We start from the raw sequence: 21058 nt of genomic DNA on the forward strand, positions 1-21058 counted from the left end.
GAAGAACATCTAGAATATATTTTTTCTCAATTTTATTTTTACTAGTGGTATAACTTTTTAAAATATAAAAATAAGTTACATCAATACTTTTCGAATCCTAAACTAATAGGTTTCTGAAACTTTCCTGAAACACCAACTCGAAACCGAAACTAGTGCCTCGTGCTAATTCAAAACACGCAGCAGCATCGACACGATAAAAATGGCGCTCTCCAGTGCTTGCGTGCGACGCGGTGTATCTATGCTACACTCGCGTTCTTGTTTGTGAAATGAACTCAAACATGATGGAACGAGACGGCTTCACTGTAGTGAAACGGCGAGGGAAATCGCGGGTAACACAGGGTAAGCAGTTACCCGCCGTGCATCAAAAAGACGACGACGAAGGGCTTGAAGAAAGTTCTGTGCTACGGCGCATCAAAGAAGCGGAAGCCGACATCCAATCGTCGGCGTACTTTGAAAACTTCCTCAACGTGCTTTCGAAGTGCGTGAACGTGTTACCCGGCGATAATAAAGTGCGCAGCGTAGTCTGCTACGGCCTTGGGAACTTGTCCGCGTGCGTCAATGCTCGATACCAGCTCGCGCTGCTCGTCTGTATTCAGAAACACCTGAATCCTGTTTCGGTAGAAATCTACGATCCTGTTTTCACCGAGAGTGAGCGTAATATACTGACGTCTCTCGGTTTGACCGTGCTGCTTCGCAACGACGAGGGAAAGCGCGCGGTTCAGGATCGGACACTCTTCTACATGCCGCACTGTGGCACGCCGCTTTACAACAGCGTGTTGTGGGCCAACTGGGACCCCAGTGTGCTGGGCGATGTGGTCGTGTTCGGAAACAGCTTCGACACTATGTGGACCAACAAACTGGACTCTACGCTTCGCAAGAAGTGTGGTTTCTTGGTCAACGTGCGACCCGCAGTGCGCGAGTTCGCGGTCGCGAACGACTTCAAGTATTCGGACATCTTCAACGACCTCTCGTTGCACGCATTCGACGCGACTCTGTTGCAAGCGGATGTGTGGAGTTCGAGGGAAGAACCCGTGTACGACGGTGAAGACGAGATCATCTTGGCTTTCGATGAAAAGTGTAGAATATGAGTGCGTTACACTGGTGCCACACGGCTGCTCTCGATCGCAATTGAGCTCGAACTGGATCGACTTTCCCGACCGCGGTTGTTCCTCAAATGAACCAATCCACGTGGCAACCGTGTTGCACTCGTGAGGCTACCGTAAGTATAAATAATGACCATTTCACCCATCGAAGTAAACTGGTTTCATTTCACTTGTGTTGCTTCATTCATTTGGCGCGCCACACCAAACGGCGTTTTTTATTAAGTGATGCAGTGAATGTTGAAGCAAATTAGAGAACTGCATTCTGTTCTAGCAAGTTTACAGTACACCATAGAAACTTTTTTTTTTTAACCCGGGAGAACTACAAGACGCCGCTTCCGTGGCTTTCTTGCATAGCAATTGATTAGAATCGCGGTTTCACTATCGGCAAAAACCGATACAAGAAACCAAACCTATCGCTTGGTGTTACCGATTTTTGGTCATTGATGGAATCTGGTGACTGAGAAATACATTTTACTGCATAGGTTTGACGTACGGAGTCTCGCAGAATCGATGTCTGTTTACCAACCATGTATCCCACTTTTTTTCCCGCTTGTGTTTCAATTTACGCCGGTATTACGAGTCATCCGCGCCGACAACGCGTATCACAAGGCCAGCGACTAGACGAGGCATCAAGCTAGTGACGATGTTTCTCACAAGTGTGTAACAATTCCAAGTGACCTTTTATTTATTCATCCTTTAATTACGGTATCAATGTTATTCAAGCGCTTCTCAGGGTCCCGCTTTTTCAAGGCCACACCGCAGCCTCCTCCACAGGGTTAACCTACGCGCCCGCAGCACTACTGCTGTGCCCTCCTTCACCCGACGCGCAGTTGTGTCATGTGGCCTGCTCGTACTCTTTCCCGCCCTCTCCCCGAGCTCGCGGCGTGCGTCATCGTCTAGGGCAAAGGCCGCTAGGTGGCTGCCGCTGTTATCGTCAGAGCGCCGCCGTGCCTGCACCGTTGTCGCGTCGCTTGCGGGAAGCGATGAGTCTTCGTGTTCAGTGACGAACGCTGTGAGCTTCGGGGCGCCCGCCACTTGCAGCCATGCGCTAGCGGACCAGATCGTCGAAACCTTTTCGTTATTTTTTCACCCAAAATTTAGCTTTCGTCCCCTTCCCGCAACCGCTCGGTGGAAGTGTATTCGAGTGCCCCGTAAAGCAGCCAAGCCTAGCGCCGGCCAACTCCCCGCCGCTCCGCAGCAGGATGGTGCCCCCACGGACGGCTCCTTCTAAATTATTCGGTGTTTCGTTTGTGAGTCGCAAAATCTCCTCGCGGTCGTGCAGTGACGCTCCTGTGCACAGAATGGATAACGCCAGCTTACGACCCTCCACCGCAAGCCTGCTAAGGATTTCCGCCTGCTTCTTCTTGCTACTGGTGAGTGATGACAGAATGTGTTGCCCGATTTCGTCTCTAGGCCTAATTTGTGTTGTCGCACGACTGTTGTGACTGTTCACGTTTCGGTGTCTTGTGGCGAGGTGCGCGCGCTTTCGGAGTTGATAAGTCGCATGAGCGTTGCACGGCGCGCTGTCGCTGCTTCCGTAGCAAATGGCACGACTTGCAGTGATGATAGGCGATAGGCGTCCGTCGTTTCTACGTTGCGAGGTTGGTCCTCTGTGCCTGCTGTCTGGCTCACGCTGTAAACACCGTTTCCTTTATTAGTGCACGGGCTTGCAGAATGTTTCGGTTGATCTCTGTAAAATGCGCCGGCTGTGCAACATAGAACTGGTCTGTAAAGCTGTTAAGCACAGTTTAGCTACAAGATAGCATGTATTCTGCCATGCAAGGAACAACGATTTCTCAATTGCTGTTCCTTAAGTTGCTTAGTGGTTTGTAGAAGTACCATGAGCGCCGATTTTTGCTGCGATTCGAACGCGCGAATCGCTCTCGACGAGGCCATATAATCTCGTAGGGCTTGCCACTGCAGCAATGATTCACTCACGATCGATGGGGGCTTAATTTGCTTGACACGTCTCGATGAAAATTGTTTGTGTAGTTAACGCTGTCGGGTCGACGACCGTAAACACACTTTTGCCAGATTTATTTACAACTCGGCAGGCCGTACCAGTGTTTAGCGTAACCCGAAGGCACCCGCATGTTCTTTTATATTTATTGGAGAATTAATTTCGCTTTGACAGAGCGCGAAGCATCCGAAAGCGAATTACAGTCACGGATGGATGGATTTAGGATGCGTTCACTTCGAGGGAATTTTTAATATAGGAAACACGCATGGAATAACAAGTCGAATGCTGTAATAAATACCCCTTGGAGTGAGAGAACAAAAAAAACAACGTTGGTTACAGGAGAATTTTGCGTCCGAAGGGCTCGCTTACGTGGGAGATTGCCCCATATTGCCTTGGCGCTTGTAGATCTTTTTTTTTTCTGTGATCGAACGTGGGGTAGTTGATGAACTGGATAAAGTTTCGTTGGATGTTATCGTGCGCCTTTGCTGAGTTATACAATTGGAAATTTTCCTCGCCGAAAAGGCCACCATGTCGTGCAAAGCTGGCCCGATTTTCCTCATTTCGAGCGGCGGCCGCGGTCGGTGGCGTCAGTGGGCCATTCGTCCAATCTGGGTCGTTGCTTTCTGAGCGACCGTACCTGTAAGCTCGTCTGCTTTCTGAAAAAAAAAAAAAATATATATATATATATATATTTATATATATATATATATATATATATATATATATATATATATATATATATATATATATATATATATATATATATATATGCTTTCCTATTAACGTCTCTTTGTGGGTACTTCGAGGTAGGGAATAACACTGGATCTACGCGCACTTTTGTGAGTTTATTGTTGGATGCCGGAAAGTTGCAAGAAACGTTAGCCTAATTGACACTGTGCAAAACACTGTAAGTTGGCTTTCCAACAAGAATAGTTTTCAAATGAAAGCTCTAGTTCGCAGAACCTTTGTAAAGCGCTGAGCGCGTTCGCCTTTCCACATTCCAGCGGGCGTCAGTGAGGCTTTTTCACTGATCGGTGCGTGCGTGAATGTCACGCCTCATCGCAAGTTTCTCCCTACATGGGGAGGAACGTAGTCTGTTCTGTCGTGGGCGTTGTTTGTTTGGGAATCATGCATGCGCAGTAAATATTACGCAGACTATTAACCTATAGTGGCTATAAAGTACCTTTCTATTCACTATACTATCAACTGCTGCCATCACCGATCCACTGCGCCTGACGAACTCTGCTGGGCGGAATACTTACGTAGGGGTGTAAGCAACTTGTCGGGAGTCGCACTTCCGGAGCTTCTCGCGAAGCCACAGCACAACACGTTGCCTTTTGCTTACATTTGTATATCACGAGGGCAGTGCACTTCCCGTCTGTGCGTGATTCCGTTCTCGGGGGACACTAAAGAGACAACTTGATTTAGATTGAGAGACTGCACTCTGAGAGCTCGGAACACCACATTTCATCACTATCCTAAGTTTATTATTAGTGGGTGAAATCAAGGTTAAAATTTCATTTATGAATTTCGCCTCGAAATCTGCGCGTGCGACGTAGAAAATTTCGAAGTGTATTTATCGTATTTTCGTGACATTCGCTCTATGAAATTTTCCTTAAACTTCGCACTCAGTGATTAGATGCTACTTTGGACGCTGTAGACTCCTTCAAAATTTATGACGTCATGGTGTTTAGCGCGGGAATGCCGAGGTGGCGTCTGCACCCGCATTTAATTTTCGAGCCTTTTCTCGCTTACCAACTGTTCTGTTGCAGTAAGAGAGGTGTTTTCGAGGTTGTGAAATTGTACTTCACTGATGCGCGAAAAAAAAAAATCGTTTGCTCTTCTGCGTGCCTTGAAGCGCAGTCGATGTCTCCCAGGGTGACACAGCCAACTGTCATTATATTGTGATGACGTCGTGAAAGAAAGTCCGTGTCGGGCCTAACGGTGCTCGCCAGAAGGTAGCGGGTTCGAACCCAGTCGCGGAGGAGGCGAAATCGATGAGGTCCGTGTATACTGTGCGAAGGCAGTGCACGTTAATTGAAAGAACACCATATGGTCGAAATTTCCGCAGTCCTTCACTGCGGCGTTCCTCCTTATCATATATCGTGGTTTTGGGACGTCAAGTCGCAACAACTATTAATGTTTACGTAGCGGAAAATACATAAAAGCCAAAATGGAACTCTTTAATGTCGGTGAGGGTGTAAATGTCGCACATGACATGAAGGGTGTATGACTGATTGGCGGAAGGTGCTAGCGTCTTCACCTATTGAACTGTTAAAAAAGTACTCACATTAAAATCTTGATTTTTGGTGTGTGTGCGTGTGCCAAATGGAAGGTCAAGCATTCAAATCATAGAAAATGCACTGGTAAGTGTTGGTGCAGATTGAAGAAGTAAATACAGTATGTTTTCTTTTTTGAAAGCTAGTTTTGGTTCCTGCTATATTCTGACGTCACGACATGGCTATGAGCTTTTAGTGACACGCTCGCGCGAGATATGGCGACGTTTCCTCGGCCGCTCCGTCGGTGGCGCACAGGCGGCCATTTTGTGCGTTTTGGTACCTGACGTCATCGCAACTAGCCGTACTTGTTTCGTGGAGTAACGAGCATTGACGCTGTACCCTGACGTAACCACAGTGACGACGTCCGTAAGTGCGCCTTGCGAGGATCGACTCTATAACGTCACGGTAAAATGTCAGCATTTACTGAGTTTTTCTGAAAGCCCTTTGTGTAATCAAGATTTCGACGGCACAGTAAACCCAGCTTCGAAAACTGGTGCCAGTGGAACTGCTGCCATGGTATCCGGAGCTGTTTATGATAGCTATGGAAACGTAGTAAGGATTCAAACAAGGATAATACGAAACTCCATCGCGTTATGTGCAAGGTATCCGAGTTCAGATACCGTTCTTTCTCCGGCTCATAGTAAATGTAATCCGCGATTCGATGACGCGCGTGGCGATGCGACATCGAGCCGAGTCAATAGGCGGGAGGAAACGCCAGTCGGCCAATCACCAGCCATAGCAGCTGCTTACGTAAAGGAGTTACGCGGGCCGCGCTGTTGCAACGCGGCCGGTTCGGCTTGCGAGTCAAGGCCTACGATTGATCCGCCGGGCCAACGTTGATCTCGGATTTGCAGAAGCTAATACGATTCACTTGCTCGCGTACTGAGCGCCATTGAAATTCGCGAGGGATAGAAAAAAGGAGGTCGATCCGTGTGCTTCGCCTCCGGGACTGGAAAACTTCGCGGCACCCACTCTCGTGCAGCTAATCTACAAATTTCAAGAACGCGGCGGCACCGACGAGCGTGGGATTGGAAGTACCCGCAGACCTCACTCCCGTTCGCGTTGCTTTACACTTGACGGCGGGTATAGCACAAGGGGTACGACAGCAAAATATAAAAAGATGCGTTAATTCTACCCGACTTTGTTGTTTACCGGTTTATCTGTGTACAGTGTTCACGGCGAATGCGGGACCTCGGCATATGGAAGGTTGAACGAGGGAGCAAGAACACTTGCGACGCTATAAAGATGATTCAACCTCCGTTGCAGGGAACGAAATAGGGTTGTCCAACCCCTCCGAACTGCGGATTTTTTCCCGTGTCGTCTCTATAGGTATGGATGATTGACTTGATCATCTCATTCTTCAGGGTTGCATCATAATCTTCATTATTTAGTTGATACTTCCGAGAGAACCCGCTCGCTTTTTCTCTTCCTTGTATGTGCTGTTTTTTGGAGCCCATGAATTACATGCGTGAAATCTACATAGTTTCGAACTTCTTCTCACGTGGAGGAAGGGAAAAGTAGGGAAGGAGCACATGCGCAGTGTGGTTAAAGCGCACTGTGACGGTATTAACACGTGATCGAAGCGTCAGAGCGCGTGGTAGGTTTTAGTACTCCAGTTTAAGTTGTTCCGTTTGAAGCGCTAGCCGTCCGAACTGCGCAAAACAAGCGCACTTCGATTCAAGACAATACCTGTCACCAAATCCCAAAGTCTCTGCAGATCTCGTGTCGGCAGCAGGTCATAACGCGAAACGTCACGTGTATGCCCCACACTGCATTTGGCTTCACGGAGCCTTCTCTTACACAGTTTTTCTTTTCTGCTCGAGAACTAAGCTTACATACTAACTAGAAATGATACCCTTATGCTGTGTACTTCGGTGTATACGATCCTTTGTGCAGCTTAAAACAAGTGACGGCTGATTCGTTGAGGTGTGAGGACGTTTTGGTCATAAATGGTGCAGTTTCGCGACAGTATGTTGGTTGCTGACAAGTAGAGCCAGATTGGCGCGTACAGTGTATGTGCTAATACCCGAAACCTTGCAGCGACTGCACTGGATAAACGGAGCACGGACTCTTCTTAGAAGCCCTTATCACAGAATGGGTGCGGGACTGAAGGACCTTGTACTGTTTCCAACGGTGCCAGCGGCCGTTTAATTGGGAGTGGTTCCGATAACTCAACGCTGACGCAGCCGGCAGAAACAGATGTCGTACCCCTGACAAGGCAGAGCTGTATTGCGTTTTTTTCTACTAGTTGATCTTAAAATGAAGGACCCCCACCTCTCATTTGAATATTGTACTTAAATCGTAATTATCTCATTGGCAAGCATTTCGTTGCGTCAGTACAAATTTAAACCTGTGTCTGGGTGCTGTACGCATTGTTACTGAAGAAGGGCACTTAATGTTGAATTTCCTTCGAACGAAAACTCAGCTCAATTGGTCGCTGGTGTTCGCAAGTTCAGTAAGAGCGTTTCGATGCATTAAACGCAGAATATAGCAGCCTACTCTGGGTAACCTTTATCGCCACGTGTTACTGTGTAACTAAGTCTAAATGCTTGTGCACAAACATATACTTCGTCATCGCTCTCTTTCTTGTGTTTGACGACATAACGCTGGTTAGATTAGCGTCGGTTTTCTTGAATAACGATTGCGCCAACATTAGCCAATTCCAGATTCGTGGGCGACTGCAGCATCCGTCCGCCTTAATGTGCGGTGTCCATATTTGACGTTATTGTTGAGGAACAAACTTTTAATCTGGCTCATTCCCATTGCTATATGCAATCTGTGAGATGTGTCAAGGTGATGTACATCCCGTAACGTCTGGGGTAGTCGTTTCCTCTTGTCGTGCTTTCTACAACCTATAGGTATTTGTAAAACCTTCCAACCACAGTTTTCTTTTAGAAGACGACGAGCCTTTCTTCTTACCATAAATATAATGGCCATTCACACGTCGAAGCTTGTGCACAATGTTTTGTACGCCTGTCGCTTCGCGCCAGGCCTTTGCAGTGATAAAGGTTCAGAAATAGAATAGTTGTTGCGTAATTACTATTTTCAGTAATATTTACTATAGTATATCACATTTGTCGACTGGAAATTTAACAAATAAAGAGAACATTACTGCTTTCTTATCTAATCGCTTGGGACTAAGATATAGCATTACTCATTTACACAAACGAAAAAAACGAAAAAAAAAAATAAATTGGTGCGAAACGTGAAGTGCGGGACGTTGAGTATTGATATCTCATTGATATCCTGAATGTGTATGTGCTGTATATAAAGGCTACGTGGGCTGATACATGAAGTATGAACTTGTAGTAAAGTGTACTTTGCGAAAGTATTACGAAAATATAATTGCAGTACAGTTCAATATTTCTGGAAATTACTTGATAATGCAACTTAGTTACATTGCAAAGTTTGTTTACAGAACTCGGTTCAGCGTGGCCGTGTCTCCGTTGAGTTCTACATGGATATAGATTTATCACGGCCATGCTTTGCAATCCGGTTTATAAGAATCAGAACTGTGCTATCCCGTTGCAGACGTTAAAAAAAAATTACACTGTCTGGTCTCAATAATTAATACACGCCGCAGTAAACGTGGAGCTAGTTAGTCTTGCTGCCCGATTCAGCGAACCAGTTTTATACTGATTGTTTGCTCTGCGTACACAGTCGTTTAATTAGCGCTTTCCGACCTGTCGCAGCCGACGAGAGCTTCAGCAAGCAGGCAGCAGTTCGTCACATCTGGCCCGTCGGCACACACAAGTTGGATTATTGGTCGCTATATTATTACCGTTTATTCTGCATGGTCATAGTCTTCCGCCCCACACGTTGTGTCTTGTCGAACGCCGGCAATCCGCCAGCGCTCTAATTTACTCAATCAACTGGACGGTCTCATTTGGTTCGCAACACAGACGTCGTCGCTTTGGGGTGGTAACAGCGCCCAAGTGCGCAGTTACGGCGAGTGCTGTTTCGGTTTCGGCAGGAGCAAAACGAGACAAGGTATTCGTACATGGCGCCGTGGGTTATCGCCGTTGCACATCTCGCGCGTCGCCTTATCTCGGTCGCACGGTTCAATCGCGTCGCTCAGTCAGCTGATCTTTTTTTTTTTCTTCTGCGAACTCGTTGCGAAGCGTTTCGCTCAGCTGGCTCGTATAAGTATGCACCGCTGGGCCTTTCTAGTTGTAAAAGGCGCAACCTTTCTTCCAGTGGTTAACGAGCTAAGCATGCGCGCCCTGGGAGGCAGTCAAACGAAACTTTTGTGGTCGTAGGCAACCCCGCCTCGCTCGGAAGAACTAGAAAAAAAAATTCTTTCCGGGAATGTTTTCTATCCTTATGAAGGGCAACGATGCTTCCTTTTTGCCTGAGCGATAAGGCACTGACATTGTTCGGCCAGCGCTGTTGGCAATTGGACGTGCGTGGTAAACAGGGAAAACGGAGACTGCTCTGTTGCCATTGTCCTGCTTTGGCGCGATACCATTATTGATGACTAGTGAAAATGCGCAAAAATATGAAACGTCGCCGTTAGAGAGCTCTGGTGTATACGATGTGTGTTGCATTTTCTCCTGTTTTGACGCGTAAATAAGTGCGTTGCGTTGCATCGTAGCGGTACACGCCCTCTCATTGTGTAGGTGCTTATATATAGGTTGCTGAATTGGTTGATTGGGTAGCATCAATTGTAGCACTACGACCACAGCCTACGGATTTGTGGAGGAGGCTTTTTCGTTATCGTTGACTGACCGCAGGCAGCATAGGGTATATACGTAACTACACATATCCTGAACAGTCACCGAGGCGGGTTGTGAACCGGTAATCTGATTACCGATTGTTGAACTGAATAATGATCAGGGGCGCTGTACAGGTGCGTGGGGCATGGTGCGATACCACGGGCACGAACGGGTTTTCCCACGCAAGTGGCCGTCCGTGAACCGCAGCGCAAATAACCGATTGCTTTGTTTTCTCCGGAAAGATAACGCTCGGGGAAGAGGAGCGTGTGGCTCGCGCAAGGTGCGTATCTGTCGCACGATAGCGGAAATGCCCTCCGCGTTTCTGGCGCCGTTCGTTAGCCCTTATTCATGGACCTTTTTCCGGTAATCGCAGCGTTCACTGTGCGTGTGTCATGGTGGGAGGGGGGGGGGGGGGAAGCTGGGAGTTTTGGCTATGGTTAACAATGCGGCCCCGATAATCGCGTAGCCATTTTTGTGTGTGGGCGCGCGTGCATAAGTAAATACGCGGGCGCTAAGGGGGGGGGGGGGGGTTGTAAGTGCTTTCACACAAGCCGGTCTTGCAACGTTCCGAAGCAACTTTACCCTGAGTACGTTGATAACCGATAGTTTGTCACTGCGCGTAACAAGCACTGTGTAAAGACGACGTACTTATCTAGTCTCCCCTTTTCTTTCGTCCTATTAGTGCCACGCTGCACTTTCAAGCAACGTTTCCAGCCTTGGATTTTTATATTCGAAACAGCTATTTGACTCGCGTATGTAACGCCATACGTACGCGCGTCCGTACAAACGCGCCACAACGCGTGCTAAAACCGTGACATGGGGTGTGTTCCGAAACTCGCCGTAGACGGCTGAATAGACAGCTAAATGGATGGCGGCCATCTTAAGTCCCAATCCAATTCTCACGTAGCCGGCAAAATACACGGCTCCGAGAAGATGGCATCGTAGACAAATACGATGCAGACTACTCTGCTGGCTAAACAAAATGGCGGCTCAGCGAATTGCTCAGATCGGATCTCGACGGAATGGTCGTCTGCACACAATCAGAAGCTTCTTCAGACGCCTAATGTGGGTAACGTTAGTTTTTTTTTTTTAAGATTTTAACACGAAATAAGCTAAAAAATAAGTAACGGTGTTTATTTTAGCTTTCTCTTCTCGACACGAGGTGGCGCCTCGTCCCGTAGAAGCTCAAGTTCAGGCAAGATTTCAAGCGAGTTCAAGTTCAAGCAAGATGTTCAAGTTCAAGCAAGAGTTCAAGTTCAAGCAAGAAGTTCAAGCAAGATTAGAAATTAAGCATCGTGGAATAGGTAGGCTTGCTTTAGGAGCTCACGGGAATACACCAAATCATGGAGTACAATGTTATATGGGATGGACATCATTTGAGGACAGGGAAGCTAGCAGCAAGATAAAATTTGAGAAGCGATTGAGAGAAATGGGGGAAGAGCGTTGGGCTAGGGAGGTTTTCAGCTACTTGTACATGAAGAATGTCGATACAAAATGGAGGAAGCGAACCAGGAAGTTGACTGGTAAATACTTAGAAAACAGCAGGTAGCCAAACCAAAAAGAACTATCGGTTAAGAAGAAAGTGAAGGAAACGGAGACTGACATGTGGAGAATGGGCATTATTAAGAAGTCCGCACTAGAGATCTATCGAACTTTTAAGCAGGAAATCGCCAAGGAAAGGATCTATGATAATACTCGGGGTAGTTCTCTACTGTTTGAGGCCAGGACGGGAGTACTGCGAACCAAGACATATCGGGCCAAATACGAAGGGTTAGACACAGTATGCAGTGCGTGTGGAGAGGAAGAAGAAACTGCCGAACACTTGATAATGTTCTGTAAAGGGCTTCACCCTATAGTTCAGGATGATGGCGCAGAGTTTTTCAAAGCACTGGGGTTTAGGGACCGGGAGGGCAAAATAAACTTTAAGCGGGTAAACTTAACTAGAAGGAGGTTATCTGATTGGTGGCTAAAGTCAAGGCACAAGTGAAAATTAAACTCTTCACTGCAAAGTACGAATCCTCAAACTCACTTTTTAAGGAAAAAAAATAAATATAGTTTTTGGTTCATTAGGTATTACGGCTTGGTGACGCTAGCCACCGCCCGATCTAAAGGGTACAGCCATATCCATCCATCCAGCCTGTAGTCGGTGACAACCTAAAAATAAATATAAGCTCCGCCCAGGAGGCCGCATCACCCTTATTTTTCATGCCTCCGCGCTAAAAACGAAGTATACAGTTCCCAAACAAGGGCAACAATTTTTCCGCATACATCCATTATCTTGCAATCCTTCATTGATATTGAAATTAAGAAATCAAAGCTCAATAAGAAACCTTGTGAGGGCACGGAGATCAGCTTCAGCCTAGAAATATATCTGCTGTTTAAATCTCTCTCCCTACCGCGCTCATCTCGGAGTTCATGAAGAAGCAATGTACATCTCTCGAAGGGGACGTTTCTGCGCGGTACGTTTCTGCGCAGTACAAATGGACTGCGGTACACTTTTTATACATTGCTTGTCACCGACTATAGAGTGCCTCGATGCCCGATAGAAGCCGTTCAGATGTGTTCTATTTTGCGGACAGTATGGGGTTGGCGCTGTCTTCTAAGCTGTCCGCGTAGACCGTCTACGATGCTGTCTAACCCCTGTATTCATGGACGTCCCTTCACTCAACGCTTCACATTCACTTGAGAAAGCCGAGGGGAGCGCCGTCTCTAGGCACGGCAAGTCACTGCATATCAGCGATAAGCTGCTGTGATTCTTGAGTAATGCAGCATCATTTTCAGCCGAGCAGCGACGCTGATCTCAACTCTACCAAGTGAAGGGTGAAAGTCGAGTCGAGGAGTGTTTTTGAATACGGGGGTAAGAATCGGAACACAGCCATGATCCCGATGCACGTCGTGGTGGTGGACACCCAATTGATTTCGATGTCCTGGAATTCTTCATCGTTAGCTGGGCGTACTGGTTTTCTGTTGCATTTCGCAGTCATCGAAAAGTGGCTGCGGTGGCGCGGTAATCTAACCCGCGCTTTCTCGAGCTTTGCAGAGCGACACCTTACGTGCTGACTGTAAGGCGTGTTTCCCCCTCCCTCCTGTATTCTCTTCAACTGCTCTTGCGAGCCGGCGACACAATAACAACTGAAATAACTTCCTCAACTATATATTTTTTTTCGAACAGATGCAGGTCAGTGAAATCGCGATACTATACGTTCGTTGCAGCTGCGGAGGGAGGCAGATGTAATAAAGCCTGTCAGTCTCGCGTGTCGTCCTATCTGCAGTCATCCGGCCGTTTTCTAAACGACTTATCAACAGTTTTGACTACGTATGTTTGTCCGAGGGACTAGTTTTTTTTTTTTTTCAACGTAACTAATGAAGCTGATAGACGATTGAGCCAAGGGAGGCACGGGACATTCTGTGCTTTCTCAACTGTATTGTAAATGACTTTCGCTTTAGTTTAAAGTAGTTTTTCCAAAGCTTGCAAGTTCGGAGCTAAGCCAAACGTGCCAGTGAGTTTTTACCGTTTTTCATTCACGCATTTCCGTGTAAGTTGCAGGGAGGACAAAAAAAAAAAGCACCAAACAGAAGGCGGGAATTCGTGGTTTAAAAGCCCGCCGTGCGATGGCTGCGCAAGTCTCGTGAGATGAGGGGTGTCCTGCGCGCTTTCTTATCTACTTTTCGCATTCTTCTGCGCCTGAAAGGCGCCTGTGGCAACATTCCGAGTGGTGGGGAAGCGCGAGTGACGAGTTTTCTGCTTTTGTGCTTGGGGGTGGAGGGGTGGGGGGAGGGAAATTGTGTTCGTGCGCGTGTTTGTGGTTTCTTGTTCCTCTTCGTCCCTGTTTTGTCGGTCGTGTGCGCTGCCGCCTGCGTTCCCGGCGATCCTGGGGGCATTTAGAGGAATGTGGAGGCCTGCTTCGAAAGGCCTTTGTTCTTTTTTTGTATGTACGGTGGTCTCGTGGCCATTTCCTGTGTTTCTTTTCGTTAGTTTCTTTGTTGGCTGCGTGTTTGGTAACATATTACGCTTATGTGAACACACACGAACTTGTTAGTATATATCCAGCTTCGTCCGTAATAATTGTTTGCGCCCATTGTAGGGCAATAGCGTCTCCCATGATCTGCCAATCAACACGATCCTGGGCTTTCTGCAGCCGCATTATACCAGCTAACTTATTAACCTCATCTGCCCACCTAGCTATCTCTCTCTCAATCTTTTATCGTTGTTGCCAGCCCATTTGTTTGCACCGCAGCGTCTCCAAGACCCGCCCTGTCCGGCGCGATACGATTCCATTGCGTACCCGCAGACTGGTATCGTATCGTTATCCTGGCTAACTCTGTGCCGTAATCTCCTGTTGTTCCTGTACTTTGGCATCCATTACGTTGATCTTAACAGACCGCCACTTTTCAGTACGTACGTTTTGTTCTAACTGGTTACTCTTGCTCAATAGGCGCTGTACCACGAATAGGAATGTTCGTGCGTGACTGCGTTTGGGTTCAATTCACTGCGCGTGCTTATGAAGTTAAAACTGGTGTTACTCAAACTTTTTTGTTATCCCATGCGCTATGACTTGATTCGCAACTCGAATGAGTTTTAATTTTGTGGCTGCGTCTAGTTTCCAGAGAAACGGGCTTCCTGGTGCATCACTACATCCTGCAGTTTGTGCTGGTTTGCCTATACTGTGGGACTCCAATTTTAAATAAAAAAAAAAACAGTCTAAGTTTTGTTTTCTTTGTTGCGTTGTGATCAGTCGCTTAAAAGAATTGCGAGTTTCGCACGCACTTGTTTAGGTGCCGCAGTACACGGGTAGTGCTCGACAACTATGGATAGCGTATGCTTCATGCATCGCTGCATGCGTTTATTGGCTCAGCTGACTCAGAATCATTTCCTGTCGGCTCTTTCCCTCCTGTGGTGCCAGCCTCCGTGCGTTCCGAGAATCAGTTGCACCTTCTCTTTCTTTCCATATCTCTTTCCTCAATAAGAAAACTGGGCTTTGAAAATTGCTGCAGCTCTTCGTCCTCTGCCAGAGTATACGGCTGTAGTTGCCTCGGCTGGCTTCACTGAATGCATTGGCTGAAGAGAGGGACTCGGCTTGGCATGGTTCCGTTAGAGAGGAGGTACTTGCCTGGCCTCCTTTCCTTCTTGATCCACTTGCGATTGTCCTCGCTTCCGGGCAGTGCCCAAGTATGCCGCTGTGGTGGCTCGGGGACCCTCCGGCCTGCTGGGTTCTTCGGCGGTTGGCACTCGCGCGATCCCTCTGAGAGGCGGATGCCGGCCAAATTTCCTTTGAAAGGCACGTTTGGCGTCGAGGTTTCGAGCGAAACATTTACGCTGCAGAAAACCCGTGGCTTAATGTTTTGTGGTGGAACGTTGTTACATAATTTCCGGTGTCGCTTCCCGATACACCTGAACTATACGGAGCGCGACACATAGACTGGGCATTCATTTGAATAATTTCTGGGAATCAGAGGCGGGGGGGGGGGGGGAGGGGGTCAATACTCTCCGAAATTTTTAATTTTGCTTGCGTGTATATACACGCACATGTACAAACATACGCGCCAATGTATATAAATGATAGTGAAACCCCCCACCCCGAAAAAAAAAAGTCGATGGTGATTATGCAAACGGGACGAAACTATAGTGTCGCTTCTGCAATGTTTGCTTACGGCTACTTATACCTGCCGTGTGTTTATAACTAGGTACGGGATTGTGTGTTATTGGGACCTGCTACGTTACCTCAGGTGATGGGCCTTCGGTTTGTGTGCATTGACGACTAACTTGCCCTGCGATTTCCTTCATCTTGCGTAACGGAGGAATGCCGCGTGTCTTCAAAAGCGGGAGTATACGTATGGCCAGCTCGTGTGACGTTTTCATTTCGCGTTGAAGTCCTCGAACTTCGGCCGCACGAAGTTTGTTCATCCGCCTACGCGCGCAGACGGCGTCCTTGTTGGCGAGTTGGACATTGGCCCTCTTTCGAGTTTTCAGTGAACCGACACCACCAAGCGTCTCGGGCTCTTCTTACCGCTTGTTTGCACATCGCGCTTCGCATTTGACTTCTCGCTTTCGAGGCTCTCTCTATTCCTCATTTCTGCCTGACACTCACGCAGTCCTTCTTTTATAAATATGGTTGGCCTTTTTTTTTTTCATCTTTTTCTCCGCGTTTCTGTTTGCGCTATTGGATTGCGCGAAGTGTGCTGTATCAGCTGACGTGTTCAGAAGCGTCTTCCCTTTCGACGTTCGACACCGCTAGACGTGAGTCATCGTTGGCCGCGGCAGCGCTCCAGGGCATGTATACTTCGTCTCCCGTTGAGTTGGCATTGTCAGCGCGTTTGTTCGTTCCTCCTCTCCGAGCGCTTTCGCGAGGTCCTAGATAGAAGGGGTAGGGCAGGGAGCTCTTGCTGTAGTACAAGGCGAAGTCGAGCGTTCGCGTAGCCCGGCCTCAGCCAACACGACCTTATATGGACCGTTGATTCAGAGGCAAGAGCATTCGGTTGAAGGCAAGAGGCAACTCGGTGGTACAGCCTGCCGTCGATGTCGGTTGCGACAGAACAGTTATCCAAACAATGAACGCACTTTCCTTGGTGTTCGGTGTTCTGCTGTGTGAAGAAGCCGTGAAAAGTTTTTTTTTTTTTTCCGTGGGGGGTGAGACGAACCCGCTTTCATTGCTGTTCGGTGTTCTGCTGTGTGAAAGAGCTGTGAAAAGCTTTTTCTTTATTTTTTCCCCATGGTGGTTGAAAAGGTCGATGCACAATGCAGTGTAGAAAACAAGGACGGTGAGCAGAGGTGTGCCAGAACTCCATCATGAACCGCCAATCGTCCACGTTCATTGCTTGATGTAGGCAGAGGTTTGTCTCCAATGGCTGATAACTCGTCAGCAAGTGCCAGGGCTAAGCGCAGCAGTAACAGCAGTAGTCCTACCGTATTTGTTTTCTTGGCTGCTGGCGTGACGGTCGAATTTCGGTGAATGCTAGAGGCTCGGGTACTGTACGATGTCGGTACACGTTATATTTCATTTCATTTCATTTATTTTATTCGGACATTTCCGCAGAAATGCCCACGAAGGGGGCAAAAGGAGAGTGTGTCTCCTGACTTGGCCCCTCTTCGTGAGGCACCTCGGGCAGGTAGAGCAGGACAGTACAAACACCATAACATATTTTGAAATACAATACAAGTTGAAACAGTGAATACTATAAATATTACATACATTACATATTTCCTTTACATACACTGTAGACTTGTGTTCTGTTTATTACATTGTAAATTCGCTTCTTAAATTGTGTTATGTTTTTAGCCTCCTTAGCGTATTCAATTATTTCAGGAATCCTGTTGCACAGTAGAATGATTTGGTTATTAATTGACTGTACACCATAGTTAGTCCGGCACATTGGCCCGACCAACGCAACAATACGCAGATTATACGTAAGATCTCTGCTTAAGTACACATCAGAAAAAATCTGGAAATTATCTTTAATTTTTTTGAAGATTAACATGGCTAGTTGCATCCTATAGCACTCTGGGAACGGGAGTACATTATACATATAAAAAAGAGACATATTAGTGGGGACCGAGGTACTTATCAAACCTAGTGCGCGTTTTTGAAGAAGAATTATACTTTCTGTATTTGTTTTGTTACACGTACCCCAGACTAAAATGCAATAAATGATTTGCGAGTAAATAAAAGAAAAGTAAAGCTGCCGTTTGACTCTCCCTGGAAGGAGATGCTGTAAGCGTCGAATTAGACCGATCGATCTTGATATTTTTATTCGTAGGTTGTCCACATGGTGGGACCAACTAAGGTCACTTTGAAAACACACACCCAGAAACTGAATTTTATTTACCTGTGCAATATTTTCTTCATTAAAAATCAGAGAGATAGCATAATCTACAGGCCTATTTTTTTGTTTGAAGAGCATAAATTTAGTTTTTTTTATGTTTAGTTCTAGCTGATTGACTGTAAGCCATGATTTTAGTTTATCCAACCAAGAATTTGCAGTTATTTCAATATCGCGAAGATCTAAACCAGAAAAGAAGGCATTGGTATCGTCGGCGTACATGACTATGTTTGGTGTGAACTGAATGTTAACTATGTCATTGATATAAAGTATAAAAAGTAGAGGACCAAGTATCGATCCTTGGGGAACCCCATACTTAATTACGCCCAAATCAGATTTATAATTGTGGAGCTGTACATATTGTTTCCTGGCCCAAAGATAGCTTTTCATTAGATCAAGCGCAATCCCGCGTATTCCATACAGTTGAAGTTTCCTAATTAATATATCGTGCTTTATCGAGTCAAAAGCCTTACGGAAATCGAGAAATATTCCCACAGTGTAAAATTTTTTTTCAAAGTTATGAAGTAGGCTGTCCTTAATACGGAGTAAAGCAGACTGAGTTGATCTACCTGGTTGGAATCCACACTGTTCTTCACAAATGACATTTCTGTTTGCTATAAAAGAAAATACCCTCATATATATCAGGCGCTCCGCGACCTTAGAGAAAAGCGGCAGAATAGAGATTGGGCGATAATTTTGAAGTTCATTTTTATCACCTCCTTTAAAAATTATTGTTACGCGAGCTATTTTCATGGCACATGGAAAAATTCCCGTCAAGAAGAGTCTGTTGCATATGTAAGTGAATGGGGCGACAATCAAATCAGCAACTGCCTTGATAGGTGCTGCGGAAATGCCATCTTCTCCTGGTGAGCTGTTCTTTAGTGAGCATATGACAGTGGCTACTTCCTCCTCGGTAACGGGTAATAAAAACAAAGAATTAGTGGAAGAGCTTTCAATATAGCATTCAGCCGGTTTAAGGTCAGTCGCTTGTGTTATATTACTTGAGGATCCTGCCTCAAGGAAATGAAGGTTAAATTTGTCTGCCAGTGCCTTGCCACTGAAGTGAATATCGTTTATCTGTATATAGCTAGGGACAGTGGCTTGTTTTCTTCCTATCAATTTATTAACCGAGCTCCAAACCATTTTTGAGTTGTTAATCACTGTAGAAAACTTGTAGGCATAGAAATATATTTTCGCCTTCTTGAGGTCTTTGTTTACTTTGTTTCTAAAATTTTTAAACTCAATGAGGTCAGTTTGTTCTTTTGTTTTCAAAAAGTGCTGGAAAAGTTTGTTTTTTTCATTTATCCGCTTGAGAAGTGCCGGCGTAATCCACTCCTTTCTTGCTCTCTTGTGTTTCTTTACAACAACGTACGGAAAAGCAGTATTGTAGTTACTAACTATTTTTGACATAAACAGGTTGTATGCCTTAGACGGATCAGGTTCTCGGTACAGGTCATCCCAATTGCAGTTAAACATTAGAGAGCGAAAACGGAGAATATTTGGATCGTTTATATCTCTACGCATGTATTTTGGAGAATTCTGCAGTTCTGGCATTGTTAATAGTGCAAAAAAAGGTAAGTGGTCACTTATACCAGAGCTGAATACTCCGGCTAATGCACTGTCAGGGGATAAATTAGTGAAACAGAGATCAATGATCGTTTCTGATGTGCTTGTTGTTCTGGTAGGAGTGCTAATGATGTTTTCGCAGCCATGAGACAACATTAACTCCATTAGTTTTAGCTTAATAGGACCATCTTTTGATATATCTATATTAAAATCACCAAATGATATCACGAACCATCGATTAGAATTAGCATGATGTTGAAGCTTCTCTAAAAACTCAAGAAGTGAGTCAGTATTACCATTTGGGGGGCGGTAGATCAGTACTATTACAACCTTGTTGTGTATCACAGTAACTGCTTCGAAATCACTACACACAACACAATAGTCGGGCCACGCCTCATAGGGCAAATTTTGTTTGATATACAAGGATACACCGCCACCGCGTTTTCCAGTTCTGAATACTGATTCCATATTGTAATTTCCCAAACTGACCACGTCTGACTGTGAAGAAAACCATGTCTCCGAGAAGCCCATGATATCAAAGTCATAGTTGAGGTGTACTAATTCGCTTTCAATTTCCTCACCCTTGTTCCTCATACTCTGTGCATTAATATGATAAAGGGAAAGACCACGTTCAGAAAGAAAGTTCGAGTCCTTAATCAAATTCTTGAAAGAGACAGCATTGTAATGCATCGACTTGATCATCAAAACAGAAAAAAGCCAATAAAAGGCGATAGGTACAGTAAGTGTTTAAACAATCTTGTTTAGATCATCTTCAGATGCAATTCGGATTGCGCGTGCTTCTGAATTCTTTCTGACAAAAATCTTTCCCTGTGAAGACCAAGTGAATCGATAGTTCATCTCGGTGGCTCTAGTCCTTGCCATCCAAAGGAGCTTCTTATTTGCAGGAGTTAAGTTATCAAATAGCTGAATATTACTGTTTTTTTCTCTTAGTTCGGCACGTTTAGCAAGCCATGCTGCCTTCAAGCTCAGTCGAGCGAATCTTATCAGTATAACTGGGGGTTTCCTTTTACGGGGTGGCAAGCGATGCATGCTTTCAACGTCACAGTCAGATAGTGTCTGCAGGTCAAGCCTCTTCGCAAGGTCGTTAACTCGTGACAGGGTATCCTCTTTTTCAATAAACGGCATGCCATGAATTTCCAGATTCTGGCGGCGACTATATTGCTGAAGGTCATTTAGTTCTAGGTTTAGCTTGCGAATTTCTTTTTCGTCAAAATTTTGTTCCACAGCTTCTACTCTGTTGCGGAGGCTTTCTATGTCTTTATCGTGCCTTGCGCTGATTTCAAGAAGCTTGTCATGCGTATCTGACATGTGCTGAATGGATTGTTCAATGCTGGTGACTGTTTGCTTTAATTCTGTAAGGTCATCGACCTTAGTTGTCAAGTGCGCCAAGCATTTGTTAATTTCCGCAAGTTGCTGGCTCAAGGCTTCCGTTAAAGCTGATTGATCAGCGTTATTATTCATCTGAGTGTTCCTAGATGAAGGCACACGGCAAGTCTGACATTTTAAGGCTTTCTTTGCCTCTTTCCCTTTCTTTTTATAGGTACGTTCACTTATTCCGATACATTCTCCGATGTGATAGCATTGCCGGCATTCTGC

General features: G+C 45.9%; 2 protein-coding genes across 4 annotated transcripts in view; both read left to right on the top strand.

Annotated features, from left to right (window-relative positions):
* Positions 1-207: 207 nt before the first annotated feature.
* On the top strand, positions 208-1272 carry LOC119170679 (SRR1-like protein). The gene has a single exon (XM_037421908.2). It carries the CDS (start codon positions 267-269, stop codon positions 1086-1088), a length of 822 nt encoding a protein of 273 aa, XP_037277805.2. The 5' UTR covers positions 208-266; the 3' UTR covers positions 1089-1272.
* Positions 1273-2056: 784 nt separating this feature from the next.
* LOC119170680 (NPC intracellular cholesterol transporter 1-like) overlaps positions 2057-21058 on the top strand; it is a 136874-nt gene continuing 117872 nt past the window's right edge. For all 3 annotated transcript variants that reach the window (XM_075886910.1, XM_075886912.1, XM_075886911.1), the window contains exon 1: positions 2057-2476. In XM_075886910.1, the coding sequence (XP_075743025.1) occupies positions 2306-2476 (171 nt within the window). In that variant the 5' untranslated portion in view covers positions 2057-2305. The remainder of the gene's footprint in view (positions 2477-21058) is intronic.

This window comes from Rhipicephalus microplus, chromosome 2 (assembly GCF_043290135.1).
Source record: "Rhipicephalus microplus isolate Deutch F79 chromosome 2, USDA_Rmic, whole genome shotgun sequence".
Taxonomy (NCBI): domain Eukaryota; kingdom Metazoa; phylum Arthropoda; class Arachnida; order Ixodida; family Ixodidae; genus Rhipicephalus; species Rhipicephalus microplus.